The sequence below is a fragment of the Pelophylax lessonae genome (assembly GCF_965119305.1).
Source record: "Pelophylax lessonae genome assembly, chromosome: 6".
Classification (NCBI taxonomy): domain Eukaryota; kingdom Metazoa; phylum Chordata; class Amphibia; order Anura; family Ranidae; genus Pelophylax; species Pelophylax lessonae.
The window spans coordinates 231,252,877-231,267,562 of NC_138773.1; the positions used below are offsets into that span (position 1 = coordinate 231,252,877).

General features: G+C 43.2%; 1 protein-coding gene across 1 annotated transcript in view; it reads right to left on the reverse strand.

The window, feature by feature from the left end:
• Nucleotides 1-14,686, reverse strand: part of PCNT (pericentrin) — a 193,301-nt gene that overhangs the window by 121,032 nt on the left and 57,583 nt on the right. The window contains exons 15-16 of the mRNA XM_082260893.1: nt 10,273-10,921; nt 4,966-5,184 (exon numbers count right to left, since the gene is read on the reverse strand). Coding sequence (XP_082117019.1) covers nt 4,966-5,184; nt 10,273-10,921 — 868 coding nt within the window. The remainder of the gene's footprint in view (nt 1-4,965; nt 5,185-10,272; nt 10,922-14,686) is intronic.

Genomic DNA, 14,686 nt, shown 5'->3' on the forward strand with positions numbered 1-14,686 from the left:
ACCTTTACAGGTGTTAAGCAGGCGCATAGAGTCGATCAGTACAAAAAAATGTATTTTTCTTAAGCTGGGACCAAAAAGGCACCCCAGTCTGTAAAATAGACAATCTTTTATTTTGCAACCTTTATACGTGTGGATGGTGCAAGAAGGTTGGTAACCTAATTGAAGGAACGGCACACAAAGCCCAGAAAAAGTTGAACAGTTATACTGATGAATTGTAGGTAAAACAGATAAACAGATATCTGGCAATATGGCTGTAGAAACTGTGGCATAACACTTGAAGCAAAAGATATTCCAAAACAGTATCTTTCCTGCGCTCAAGTGGTATGCGAGAAGGTGAGTGGTCTTAATGGTCTTTGTACACACCACCTACGGTCTTGCTGCCCTCTCAGGACCAAGGGTATCCAAAATACACTGAAAAACAACGAGAAGGACGCACCAACCTCGTGCATTACCACTAAAAGTTTATTAAATCCAAAAAGGTAGCATACATCGTACTCCCAAATGCATATTTGCACGCATGTAAGAAATTGAGACAAATCGCCTCCAGGACTGCCAGGATGCTCCTATGGTGCTGTATGATGTGATGGCGTCCGCATATGCCTGCCAGACACGTTTCGAGGGAGAATCCTCCTCTTTAGAGCCAGGTGTACTACTGACCCATTATCCATTCCCCAAGTGTTAGGCTCCTTTCACACTATCCGTCCGTTGGACGGAGTCCGTTTTTTTCAGCAGGGGATCGAGCCGCCGATCCCCCGCTGAGCAGCAGGAGGACAGCTGTGTCTCAGCGCTGTGTGCGGAGACACAGCTGACAGTTCCCCATGCATCTCTATGGGGGAAATCGGATGTCAACGGACCGTCAGTCCGTTCTCACCCGATCCCATCCGATCCGATGGACGGATGGAGAATAGGGTTTCCATCCGTCCAGATTTGACGGATCGGATCGGATGTCAGCGGACATGTCTCCGCTGACATCCGATGCCCCATAGGAATGCATGGGGGGACCGTTCAGATCCGCCTGTCCGTTTTTTTGGTGGATCTGAACGGTCCCCCCATGCATTCCTATGGGGCATCGGATGTCCGCCTGTGTGAAAGGGGCCTTATACAGCCGATCTGCACCACCCACAATACTCCGCCCTGCCCCACAGGGAGCAAAGGGAGTGAGCTACTATATGTGGAATGGACTACACGTCCTCTAAGAGTCAGAATAGGGGAACACAAAAAGCAGCATCAACCACCACCAAAAAGAGAACTATTCCGTTCCGACACTTTTAGGATGTACAGCCATCAGTAATGATACGGACAGTGGCAAAAAATATCAGAGGCTTTGTACAAGAGAGGCGTATTGGGATCTTTACCCTGGGGTCTCTTAACCCCAAGGGTTTGAATGAAGAGATCGAGTTTCACTCGTCCCACAAACGTCTTGTGTGGTCCGGTCTACAGTGGTCATATGGTGGTCTGCATGCGACCAGTGTATTGACTAGTATATAGGCATTATCCACCTTCCATCACTCCAACATCCCTGCGCCCACAGTAAATATAGTGCGAGATTATATGCCTATGGAAAATAGACATTCCCAGGATCCCATAAGGTTTTGTGTCATCTGTATGGCCATAAGAACATGCGAACACATGTGTGGGTGCAACCACGCGTGTTCAGTGATACGCGGGTGGGTGATCATCCTCCTGTACCCAATGGTGGGCATCTAGAGACAACACTGGATCCATTTTGGTACTTCAGTCTGTAAGTGGCGAAAGGTGGGCCTAATATTTATCATAATTGGGCCAATTGAGGAAAGAATATGTACAACCTAGAGCTATGACTGAGCATGCTCCCATATGGTACTATTTTTGTTGGTGTATTCCCTCATATTTTATGGCCTTACTAGTTGGGGAGCACAACGCTTTTCCTGTTACACTGAGCATCCTCTGGTCCTGGACTGTAGGGAGTTCGGTGAATCATGCCAGCATTCCTCCCCCGTGTGCGTGTGGTGAGCGGAGGCAGGCTTGGGCAGCCGTCTGGGACGCTCTGAAACGCTTGTTGGTCTTTAGGGCAGTCACTCGCGAGGTGAGGCGTCTTCAGGTGGAACCAGAAGGGACGCCGCGGGGGGAACGGAGCGTCACCCTCTACAGTACATGATTGAAAAAGGTGGGAGTATATGATCTGTGTGTTCATATATCTAGAATACATTGTGGGGATATGGGTACACATTGCCATTTTACATTCCAGTTTATGTGCATAATTCTCATAGCCAAATTTGAGGCTTTGCATGAATCTGGGGTAATATGGTTGTCTGCTGGTTCAGTCATTGATTTTCCATATCATTCTTTTTATGTCCGTTTCGGTTTCTAGTTTTCTAGTGTCATTTTTTATTAGATTTTAATTTTTTTTTATCACTTTACCTTCGTTGCTGCTACCATCATTTGCAATTGCTTATTGCTGGTTTTTACACAAATGGATGACCGCTTGCACCGTGGGGTTCCCTATTGCGTGGGAACAATAGACCTTCAGCAAACAAACCCCATCTCAGTGACCCACACTCCTGACCTTAGCTCCCTGTGGGGCGGGGTGGAATATTGTGAGTGGTGCAGATTGGCTATATAACGCTTTGGGAATTGATAATGGGTCAGTAGTACTTTTGGCTCTGAAGAAGAGGGTTCTCCCTCAAAACGCATCAGTAAGGTAAACTGCATCACGTCATCCTGCACCATAGGAGCATCCTGACAGTTCTGGAGGAGATTGGTCCCAATTTCTTACATGCGTGCAAATATCATTTTGTGAGTGCAATGCATGCTACCTTTTTGGATTTGAAAAAAAACGTAAGTGGTAATGCACGAGGTTGGTGCGCCCTTCTCTTGTTATTTTTCATTGTATTCAGATAACACTTGAAGCAACAGTTCCAGGCACTCTTACAGATCTTACACTGGCATAGCCTACATTACTGAGCAGCATCTGCAAGAGGGGTGACTGACTGGCAGAGTAGTGGCACAAGTGGCTCTTTACATAGCTGTAGAGGTTCTATGCAGCAAGTTCAGAGAATGGTGAATAGCAGAGCATACGGTGGTGTCTCTGATCTCTCTCCCACCTCATACCAGAACCTTTCCCCAAGGCTAATACACTGTCCTCGACATGCATGGTTTCTCTCCCAACTCTAGTCACTGGCAAATGCACACCAAAGCCAGCAGGGCATTGACACACAGTGTTGCAGTGTCCAATTGGAACACTGCTCCCTTGGTGAAACTTATGGAATTTGCAGTGGAACAAAGTTACTCCCAGCCTCCACTCATACTGCACAACACAGCACCACCTACAGGATAGAGAATAAACACCTGCCTACATATGGGGGAAGGAAGGGGCTGTCAGAGCTCGGCACAGAGTCTAAAGATTGTAAGCCAGGAAGACATGGCATATGGTAATGAGTAAAAGGGGGTCTAGGTAGTGCAGCTAACCTCCCCATGTAGTGAGGAGAGTTCCAGTGGTCATGCTGAAGGAGTATGTGAATAAGAATGATGTCAGGATTAGATCCAGGTACCCTGGACAGCATAGTACCAGGGCAGGATCTACCAAAACGGAGAAGCACAAGCATCAGCCTTAGGGCAAATGGTTCCAAGAATTAGACTCAGAAGCCTTGTAGTAAAAAAAGGTCTTTAAGGCACCCTGAGATATCAATGTTCAGGGAGTGATTTTTTTTTTTTTTTTTTAAATGATTCAGAGAAGAATTGAGAGAAAGACATGTGGTCAGAGAAGAGCAAAATTTAGCTTTTTGGCATTAACCCAGCTCTGTGTTTGGAAGAAAAATGCTATGACCCTAAGAACGCCATCCCTACAGTCAAGCACGGAGGTGGGAATATTATGCTTTGGGGCCGTTTCTCTGCTAAAAGGTACAGACCAACTTTGCCAATGAGCAGGGCCATGTATTGTAAAATCTTGGATGAGAACCTTCTCTCCTCAGCCAGAACACTGAAGATGGGTCGTGGCTGGATCTTCCAGCATGACAATGACCCAAAAAATATTCCCAGGGCAACAATGGAGAGGCTCAAGAAGCACATTAAAGGTCATGGGGTGGCCTAGCCAGCCTCCAGACCCTAATACTTTAGAAAATTTATGGGAGGGAGCTGAAACTGCGCTGCCAAGCGACAGCCAAGAAACCATAAGGATTTAGAGAAGAGCTGTAAAAAGTGGACCAAAATCCCTCCTGAGATGTGGGCAAACCTGGTCTCCAACTACAAGAAACATTTTACCGCTGTGCGTGCCGGCAAGGGTTTCAACACCAAGTACTAAGTCCTGTTTTGATTGGGGATCAAAACACCTCAATTTTACTTACCTGCAGTTCAATGCATCTCAATTTATAAATTTTTGATCGTGTATTTTTTTCAGGATTTTTGGTTGATATTCTGTCTCTATCATTTAAAATGCACCTATGATAAAAATGATAGACCCTTCATTTCTTTGTAAGTGAGCAAACTTACAAAAAACTGCAGGGGATCAAATAATTGTTTTCCCCACTGTAACTACAGGAAAATATTCCAACTTGTTGGAAAAAGCTTCTTGTGAAAATGTCTGATCATATATTTTAGAGAAAATAGAAAACAAAAGCAGCATGAATACACAGCACTTGTGCAAGGCAAATATCACATGTTGCAACCGAGGAACAACATTTCACCAAACGTTATCAGTAAAATATCTGCCCATCTATGGCAACCTTACAGTCAAATAGGCTGACCACAATAGACAACTACACCATTAGGTTCGCCAAGTGCCTACATTTTCTCACAGGACTTATTTTTGAATGATCCCGATAGGACTTGGACCTACGGATAGCCAGTGGCCAGAAGTGCATTAAATATTTTGTAAATATGGAAGAGCAAGCAAGTAAAAAAATAAAAAAGTTCCATTAGTAACGAAATCCTTATAGAACTCAAAGTTGCAAAATCGTTGAAAAGACATAAAACATTCGATTAACTGACCTCTTGCTTCTGCCGCTCGTCTGTCAGCTTCATAAGCTCATCTTGCAATGTCTGAGTTTGCTGCTGAACCTCTATCTCGCGCAGGTTGCTCAGTTCTTGAAGAGCAAGCTTGTTGTGATCTTCCATTTTAAGAACCTCTTCTTTCAGAGCATCTAAAGCCTGGCTTTTATCATACTCTAGCTGTAAACACTGTTGATCAAGTTTCTCTTTAAGGTCATCCTTAAAAAATATAAAAATCGTGTGTTAACACACAAGAAGGTAACAATTTACAAATTAGCAAATAGCTGAAAGCACAGCAATCTCCAGGCCATGCGAAAGAATTTTCAAATCACTTAAACCAGGGTTGCTTAATCTGTGGCACGAGGGCCATATGTGGCCTTTAGAGCCCTCCGAGAGTGCATGCCCAGGTCGGCAACCCATTTACTGCAATCTGTACTTGCCAACCTGAATAAATAAGGTTGCAGCGCTAAAATGGTGACTTAACGGATAATGTATGAAGAAGAAGCGTGTGGCGCATAACAGCCATAGAGCCGGGTTACATGTCAGAGGTCCATTGGCCACCACCATTCTTGGTCTGAGTCTGGTGGCTTTATATGCAAGTGCTTTATTCACATTTGGACCGTATGGATTTCTATGCGATTTACTTTCAGCTTGTATTAGCTTTTTTGGAGGTTTTTTTTTTTTTTAATACTACACCATGAAGAGATCTTTTTTTCCTCTTATGTCAGGTGATTGCCCACACCTGTTTTGGTTATAACATCGGAGGAGAGTCTGTCCAATTGAGGAATAAGAAGATCACTCCCCACCTGATCTATCTGGCTTTATCCAACACACATTTGCTGTCCTAATAAGACAGAATATCCTTCTGGTGAGTTTGCACTTCTTAACTTGGTGGAGGATAACGTGGTGGTGTCTGTTTAAATTACCCCGAATATCCTCACTTTCATGGATTTATTGTTTGATGGACTTTGTTTTTTGATGGACTGGATTATCATACATTATCCGTTATATTAAGTCACGATTTTAGTGCTGCAACCTTATTTATTCATATTCTCTTGGTGTTTGTATGTTCACGCTGTTTGCAAGCTGCCTCTACGTCCCTCCCCTTGTTGTCTCACTGCCACATCACCAGCCATCCCAATAAAGTGAATAGGACTGTCGGTGGAACAACAGCGGGTCAGAGGTGGAGCCGCTGTGGGACAGTGATGATCGTTGCCATTTAAAAATTATGATTTAAAGCAAGTTGATTTAAATCAATTCATTTTACCAGCAATTTAAATCAGGATTTAAAATCAACTTGATTTTAAGTCAAATCCCTGAAAGCAAGTACTCGAGGAATAAAGCCCCGTACACACGTACCGATCGTCAGCGAACGATCGGCCATCTTTTGTCCCCGGGCTGTCGTGTCTGTTGAAAAGTGCAAAGACAGCACAAGAATTTTGTCCGCCGACTACAGCCGACTGCAGAAGTGATGTCATGTAATGGTTAACTTTCCCTGTGTTTTTTTCTTTTCTGAGCATGCCCAGTCTTGCAAATCTGCGGTCTGTCGGCCGAATTCTGTACTGACTGGCGAACAATCGGCCGCTCTGGTGTCGGCATACAAAAATTTTAATGCTTGCATGACAGATTCTTGTCGGCAGAATGTGCGCTGACGGCTGTCGGAGGCATCATACTAACAAGCGTACAATCGGCAGATCGTACGCTTGTCTGCCGACGATCGGTACGTGTGTACGGGCCTTTAGTGAAAAGCAAATTACTACGCAAAGAACATCCAATAGGTCACATTTCTAAATTAGATATAACTTACAAACAGCATCCCCACCCCCCAAATTATATAAATAGTTTCATGCAATACAACACTCATGTTAGGATTAGTAAGCAGTAAACAGGCATAATGAAAATTTACAGACGGCTTAAAAAAAATTTGACATGGGGGTAGATTTACTCAAGTTGAAAATACTGATTGCATAGCAAAGTGACTGTTCACTGGGTTTAGTAAATACTTACATGGTTCAGTAAATGTTTACCAAGTTTAGTAAATAAGTTAAATCTGTGTTAACTTTCTCAACCAATCATGTACTAGCAAAAAAATGTTTTATTCCCTTGCACATTGGGTATTCAGTCAATAAGCCCCCTTTCACACTTGTGCGACTTCAAAATCGCACGATTTAACTGCGATTTTGTTGCCGCGATTTTGACTGGGCTTGAATGTCTTTGGACCTCAAAACGCATCAAAATCTTGCCAAAGTAGTGCAGGGACTACTTTGAAGTTGGTGCGACTTCAAGTCGCACAGATATGAATGGTACTCATTGGAAAAAAGGGAGAACTACTTGTCATGCGATTTTGCAGTCCCAAATCTCATTACAAGTCGCGCAAGTGTGAAAGGGGCCTAAACTCACAGATCACTTGTCTAGCCAAGTTAAACATTAACAATGTATCGTAAGTACAAAGTCAGTCACGATATGATAAACAAAAGTCCAGGAAGGAAATATAGGGTCAATTCACTGAAGCATAACCTATGTAGCATTTTCAATTTCTGAATTTACAGAGCGGAAATGGTCATATTTTGAATGTACAATTTACAAAATATCAAGGCACAGGTTAATAAACTGCTAGCTTTGGCTGGTAGTCATTGTAAGCTGCAATAAAGGTGTCTATGGGGTAGGAACAGAAAAAGAGGGCCATATGAAATACGAATCAAGGAGATAAATACAATGAGAATAAGACCTGAAGGTTCAAATAGCCATTAGCAATACTTACATTGGTTAGTTGGCTATTTTTAAACAGAAATCATCACAAAGAAAAATAAATAAAATACTAAACATCCAGGAAGCCACCTGATTCTAGCAAAAGTTCTTAGGATTCTTAAAGTAGAAATGAGAGTAAAAAATACAAAATTGGGAACAGGCAAGCTCTTTTATTGCAGAATAGACATTGGATATTTCTACTGCAATAAATCTACTTAGCCGCTCGTCTGCAATCCCCTGCAGAATATACATTGAGTTGAAAATGCACAGCTCAGTTTCCATTCTGGCGCGCTGCTAGTGTGCCGGTATGTCTGCACTCCCGCAAATGCATAGGAGTGACCTCACCCCATGCCGGCACCTGGAAGAACCCAGGGAGAAGATGACAGCAAGGAATTGTGCGAGCGTTAGACTGTTGGAGCATAGGTTAGTATTTGTGCCTTTAGTTCCATATTAACTCGGCCAAAAGCGGTAGATTCATCAGGAACCGGAAAACCTTCGACCCGTGTGTACAACAACCTGTATGGCAGGCAGAAGACCGGCCTCTATTGAATGAGCATGCTGGAAAACCAGCTTCTGATCAGCGCTGGCAACCAATGGCTGCCAGCGCTGATCAGTGTGTTCTGACGGAAGGAGGGAGCGGTCCCCTGTCAGAACACAATAGCTCAGTGGGGGAGATAGCGGCCCTAACATTGCTTAGTTAGTATGGCAAGCTTTCAGGGTTTCGCTCAGCCGGCAAGGTTGGAAAAAAAAAAAAAAAAAAAAGTTAACTAAAAAACACAACTGTGTGTGTACCCAACATTAGTCTGACAATACACTGGCGACTCTGCTGCTCGAGATCCTGCCACTAACAATTTGTCAAAATTGGCAGAATAAAATCTGGTGTGCATGCAATAAAATTTTTGTTGGCCGTCAACAGAACGGCCGATTTTCCGTCAGTCAGTACAAATTTCGGCAGACAAAAATCTGATAAGCAAGACTGGGCATGCTCAGAGAAGAAAAAACACACGGAAAGTAAACCAGCACGACATCACTTCTGAAGTTGGTTTTTGTTGGCCGAGAAAATTCGTGTGCAGTTTAGAGCACATTTCAACCAACACAACAACACTGGACAAAAGACACCCGATCGTTCGGCCGATAATCGTTGCGTGTGTACGAGGCATAAGAGGCTGCCTGTTTGTCCCTATGAAACAGCTTCCTTTGTAGCGGAGGCAGCAAGAGGTCACTTTCATTGGTGGTAATCAAGATTTAGCAGCATTTTGACAGCAATAGTGACTTCTCGCTGCATCTGGCAAAAGAAGTTGTGATTCCATAGAAATGCATTCACAAGAAGTTTTACATAATAACAACAGGAACACACACATCAATGAGCATGCTGTGTAATCCTATCCCTGCAAGGGCTGCTTAGAGTGAACACACCTGGCTGAGCCTCTAACAAAGGCTTAGGAGCAGAGTGAGTTTAAATTGCCATATACAAAAGCTTCTTAAAAATGAACTCTAAAGTAAAACACTGCAATAGAACCATCTGAAAACACTCACCACACCCTCTTAAGATTCCATGGTTGCAGTATTATATATATATATATATATATATATATATATATTTATTTTAGGGTTTACTTGATTTATCTAACACCAAGAATAAAATAAACCAGATATGCTGTATTATTTTTGTATTATTATATTTAAAGAAATATTTGAACAATGTTACCTATAGCACCCAAATAATTCTTTTTATCTTGTATTCTCGTTTACATACTGTAGACATGGGGTTGAAGTTGATCTTACACTCTGGCTAAAATAACATATACTGTGTATGCTGTAGTATATTAGCACACTATCAGTTTATTCTCTTTATCTTGCGCCAGTGTTGTAAACAATGTTAAGTGTTATGCAGGCCAAAGATGGTGCAAATTTCTTTCCTGCATCTATGGGTTGCAGGAATGAAATTTGCACAATTCCTCCATTAACACAGATACTGATAACAGGGGAATCCCACCTGCCGAGACAGGGTTCTACCACCAGGAGAAGACGGATTATTGCTGGGGGCTATGGCCCCTAAATCTGGCAAGGACGGTTGTACCCAAGTTGATCGATCAACTTGGTACATTCAGCCTGCCCATACACGGTTCGAATCTTTAACGGCTCCTGCTGAACCAGCCATGATTTGAACCATCTATGGCTGGCCTTACCCATAGCCTCCAAACAGATTATTTTTCTATCTTTTATTTTAGATTTAAATATAGTAAATGTACACGGCTATAGCACGTACCTATTTTATCTCTCAATTTTGCTATAACAAAAATGTATGCTGTACATTTAAAGAAACATTTAAATCAGTTTGTATCCTTTTACTAAACCATGTTAGTGTAACCTATAGCACCCAATCAGAATATTATTTTATCTTTTATTCTGTATTAGGAAATAAAACCTGGTTAGTTGCCTAGGGCAATTCTAAACTATATATCTGTGGCCTAAAGTAAGTCATAGTACGTGCGTATATTATATGGGTGCATGTGTTGGAATTTGGGGGAAGGAGGGGTAGTAAGTAAAATTATTTACCTGATGAGCAACTTCCAACTCCTTTGCCATTGCTTGAAACTTCTCCAAATGCACAGAAGCAAGTTCTTGCCGAAGATGCTGCAGTTCCTGCTCTTGTTGCTGTAGCCACAGCTTCCTGGCCTTCTCCAATCTTTCCTCAATTTCCTTCTCTTTTTCTCGTATCTGATCTGAAAAACATACCTCCAACTCTTCCACAGCAAGTGCATGCTCATCTCGGATCTTCTGAATCTCAGTAAGGTAGGAAGACTCCAAGGTGTCCAGCCTTATCAGATGGGAGGCCTCTAGGCCTTGGATATGAGCTTCGTGCTCTAGGTCACGAGACTCAAGTTCTTCTAGGTGTCTCTGCAGCAACTCAGATAGACAAGATAACAAGTCAGGCTCCTGACAGCACTCTAGATCTAATGACTGAAAATAAAGTTCCCCATCCAAATTCTGATGCAGCGTTGATCTATTTTCCTGTAATCCAGATACACATGTGCCAGGTTCCCATCTGTGTTTCTCCTCTAATATCAGCGAGTTTAGATCTTCCTTCTGTGTCAGGAGGATGGAGATTAGCTCACTAGGCTTGTCCTTAGAGACAAAGCTTGTTTGTGGTGCTCTCAAGAGATTTTCCTGTAGGTTTGTTTTTTCCTCACGAAACTGCTTTGTCCTGGAGAAAAACACAGACAGACCATCACAATTTACCATACTATAAAATCAACCAAGAGTGACAGGAGAACACATAAGCATGCCATGCATTTATAAACTGGGAAATACAAGACAGGCCGTTCGATTTCACGTTAATAATTAGAGGAAGGTTAGAGTTATACAATAACCACTTTCTCCTAGATGTCAGATATTCATGCTATCAGGAAGAGAAAGGCATTACAGTACAGTTGCACCCTTGTTGTAAAATGACTCCCTCCCTCATGCATCAGCAACCAAAAAGCTAACCCCAAAGCTAATACCTTAGGCCCCGTTCATACCTGGGCGTTTGTGATTGCAGACAGAATCACCGCAATTCTGCCCACGATTCCAAATTGCTCTTCAAAAATGAAAAATCATACTCCCCTTCAGATGGCATTCATTTTCCTAGGCACCTAAATGCCGGTGCGTTTCTGCCATGATTGTCACATGATAAATCGTGCTACAATCCCGGGAAATCGCATCGCACGGAGCTCAAAAAAGGAGCAGAAGCTTCTTTTGGGCGATAAGCTTCAAACGATGTAATTTGCTGCGATTTATCATGCAACAATTGTGGCAAAACCGCACCCATATTTAGGTGCCATTATAAAATGGCACCTGAACAAGCGTGGCACGATTTGTCAGTTTTGCAGAGCATTTTGGAATTGCAGGCAGAATCACTGGGATTCTGCCCGTGATCACAAACGCACAGGTGTGAACAGGGCCTTAATGTGTCACTAAGGGCCAATTCACACCAGAGCAGCTGTAAAACGCAGATTAACAGAGGGACAACTGAAAAATGTCCACATCTCCAATGTGTCCTATTTACACCATAACGCTGCGTATGCATGTCAACGGATGTCAAAATGTCTTTCAAAAGGACAACACTGCGTGTTAAAACGCAACTAAAATTGATGGAAATGAAAATGCATTTTCCATACGTTTTAGAGCAAGTCAGTGTGAACTGGCCCTAAAGGCAAAAGGCCCCCCCATTTTGGATAGAGTAAGGAAGAGTTATAACCCCTGTCCGCATTTTCTTGCCATCTGTGTCCCACTTCAGAATTGGACTTTCACTTCCTTTGCCATAGCCAAACAGGAAGTAAATGGGCTTCAGACAAGGGTGAAGCTACATCAAATATTAATAAATAAGTGGGCCAAATAGTATATGCACTTGGGCCCCTGGGGGATTAATTAACATTTTTAAACATTTTCGCCCCTCATATCCTATATAAGCGCATAGTCTTTAGATGTAGAAGTGCTATAGAAAACAGTGGCAATTCTGGTAATCACTTCAGAGTATACTTCAAGGAGACCCGTTTTCTACTTTAGGGTTACCCTTTTTATGGTGCTGACCAGATTACAGAAGGTTATAATACAGCAGATTTTAAAAAGGTATAAGTTATAACTTTGGCCCAAGTTGCCTGAAGATACCACCCCAGGCTAGTCCAGGATAGCCTGAGCTCAAAGTGGGTTAAATGAACCTAGTCATTTTTAAACTGGCAACAATGAAGACGTCTTGAGAGTTGAGAATTATTTTTACTGTAGACCGATTCGTTAATTTATCATACAGTATGCTTGTAGTAAAACAATCAGTAGTAACTTAGCCTATTCATGCAAAAACAGGCAATTCAAGGTGCCTTCACAGAGTTTCTATGTGGAAGCATTGAACTGCTGACAATGATTTTACAAATATTTAAATAAAAAAAGTCAAATTGGAATAAACCTACAGAGAACGTAGCAACCAATATATGCATTACTTGGATGGAATAGTGTATTCCAGCTGCATGTAAGCCAGCCCCATGCTGCTTCCAAGGTTATGGAAAAATATAGTATACATTCAACTTTACTACTGGAGACCTTTTTTCCCTGGAATCAGCTTATGTCTGGCTCCCTCTGAACAACAAATGGGCAAAAACACAATGAGAAAATTAGTGACATGGGAGGGATCTCTAGCTGATTGACAGCATCAGCTCTGTTCCTGCGTGTTGTGTAAAGGAGGATCATCATCAGCTTCCCTGTGTTCCTGTGCCTCCTATATTCTGCTTTTGGATCTCCTGTTGTGAACCAGCTTGCTCCTGACTCTGCTTGATCTCTTCCTCCTGGTTTGATCCTTTGGCTTGCTCCACCAATTTCGCTCCTCTTTACCTACTGTGTATGACCCCGCTTGCTTCAAGGACTGCTCTCTATTACTCCGAGAGTCTCCTGTGCATGACCCCGGCTTTCACTAAGGATTCCGCTTCCTTTTTCAGCCCAAAACCTCGGCCAGTTCCTGTCTCTTCTACCACAGATTGCCTTCCAGTGTTTGACCCTCTGCCTGGACTTACCATTGCAAAAGGGTTCCTAACTTCCCCGGAGCTCTTTAGAGACTTATACCCTGCTGTGCTTCCAGTTCTTCCAGCACGCTCCAGGAATCCTTTAGATCTACCCACCTGCATCCAGCTGGGAACCCGTGCCACTTGGGGCGCTACACTTCCTGTACCACCTTCAGGGGTGTGCTGCACTGAGCCACAATGGGAGGCCTCTCAGCACCTCGGATAAGGTATCGGACAATGGGACAGAGGTATAAATGCTGCAGAGGGAGAAAGGCCAATATGCACTTTGTCTAAAAGTGCACTTATCCTTTAAAGCAACCCACATCCATTTTATTAGGACTTTGCACTTATTAACAGAGGTGGGCTTTCAAGGCCTACAAAAGGGAGATGCACAAAGTGTTAAATGCTTCACAAGTGCTCATTGAAGCATACTAATTGCTAAAAATGTCAGTACCAAAGTCTAAATCTGACACCTAAAAGGCCTATACTATCTGACAGCGCTCCAGAGGGGGGCTCCCTGCAAACACTTTCGTATTTTCGTGAATTAACACATTCGAGATAAAGAATAGGGATGCACCGAAATGAAAATTTTGGGCCGAAACCGAAACCAAAAATGCAGGATGCCCTTGGCCGAAAACCGAAACCGAAACCGAAAATGACTTTTTCCCCCAAAAAAATTTGAAATGGATAGAACAGGGACATAAACCAAAAACAGGCAGCGACGTACACCTACACCTGTCGCTGCCACCCTGTCACAGTATATGTACTGTGATGGGTTGGCAAGAGGTTAATTTAATTACCAATGGTATTTGTATTATGAGGCATGAGGGGTTAATGTATTGTCACTGCTGGTCACTCATCTATTAGTGACTGACCAGTGGCAGGTAATTAACCCCTTTGTGCTGCATTAGTGCAACCAGTGTTAATTAACACTGACACTGGTTGCACTAATGCAGCACAAAAGGGGTTAATTAACTGCCACTGGTCAGTCACTAATAGATGAGTGACCAGCAGTGACAATACATTAACCCCTCATGCCTCATAATACTAATAGCATTGGTAAGCTGCCTCAGCTCCCCTCCCCCCTCCCCCACTGCCTCAGCGTCCTCCTCCTCGGGTGTCCTCTCCTGCATTCAAAAGTCCCGCCTCTGGCCGGCGGCACCGCCTCTCAATGATGTCCCTACTACTCTGTGCATTATGAATGGACATACTAGGCGGGGGGCGGGGCGAGCGGCCGCTATAGAGAGAACTATTGTGATCCTTCACTGTCAGCTCCTCACGTCTATGTATGAATGAGAACTGAACTGAGCTGACACCGGGCGGGGGGGCGGGCGGAGCGGCCGCTATTGGCTGTGACTATGTGAGAGCTTCTCTTCCTTGTCAGCGGAGATACGTGCCTGTCAGGGAAGTGAAACTCTCACATAGTCACAGCTAATAGC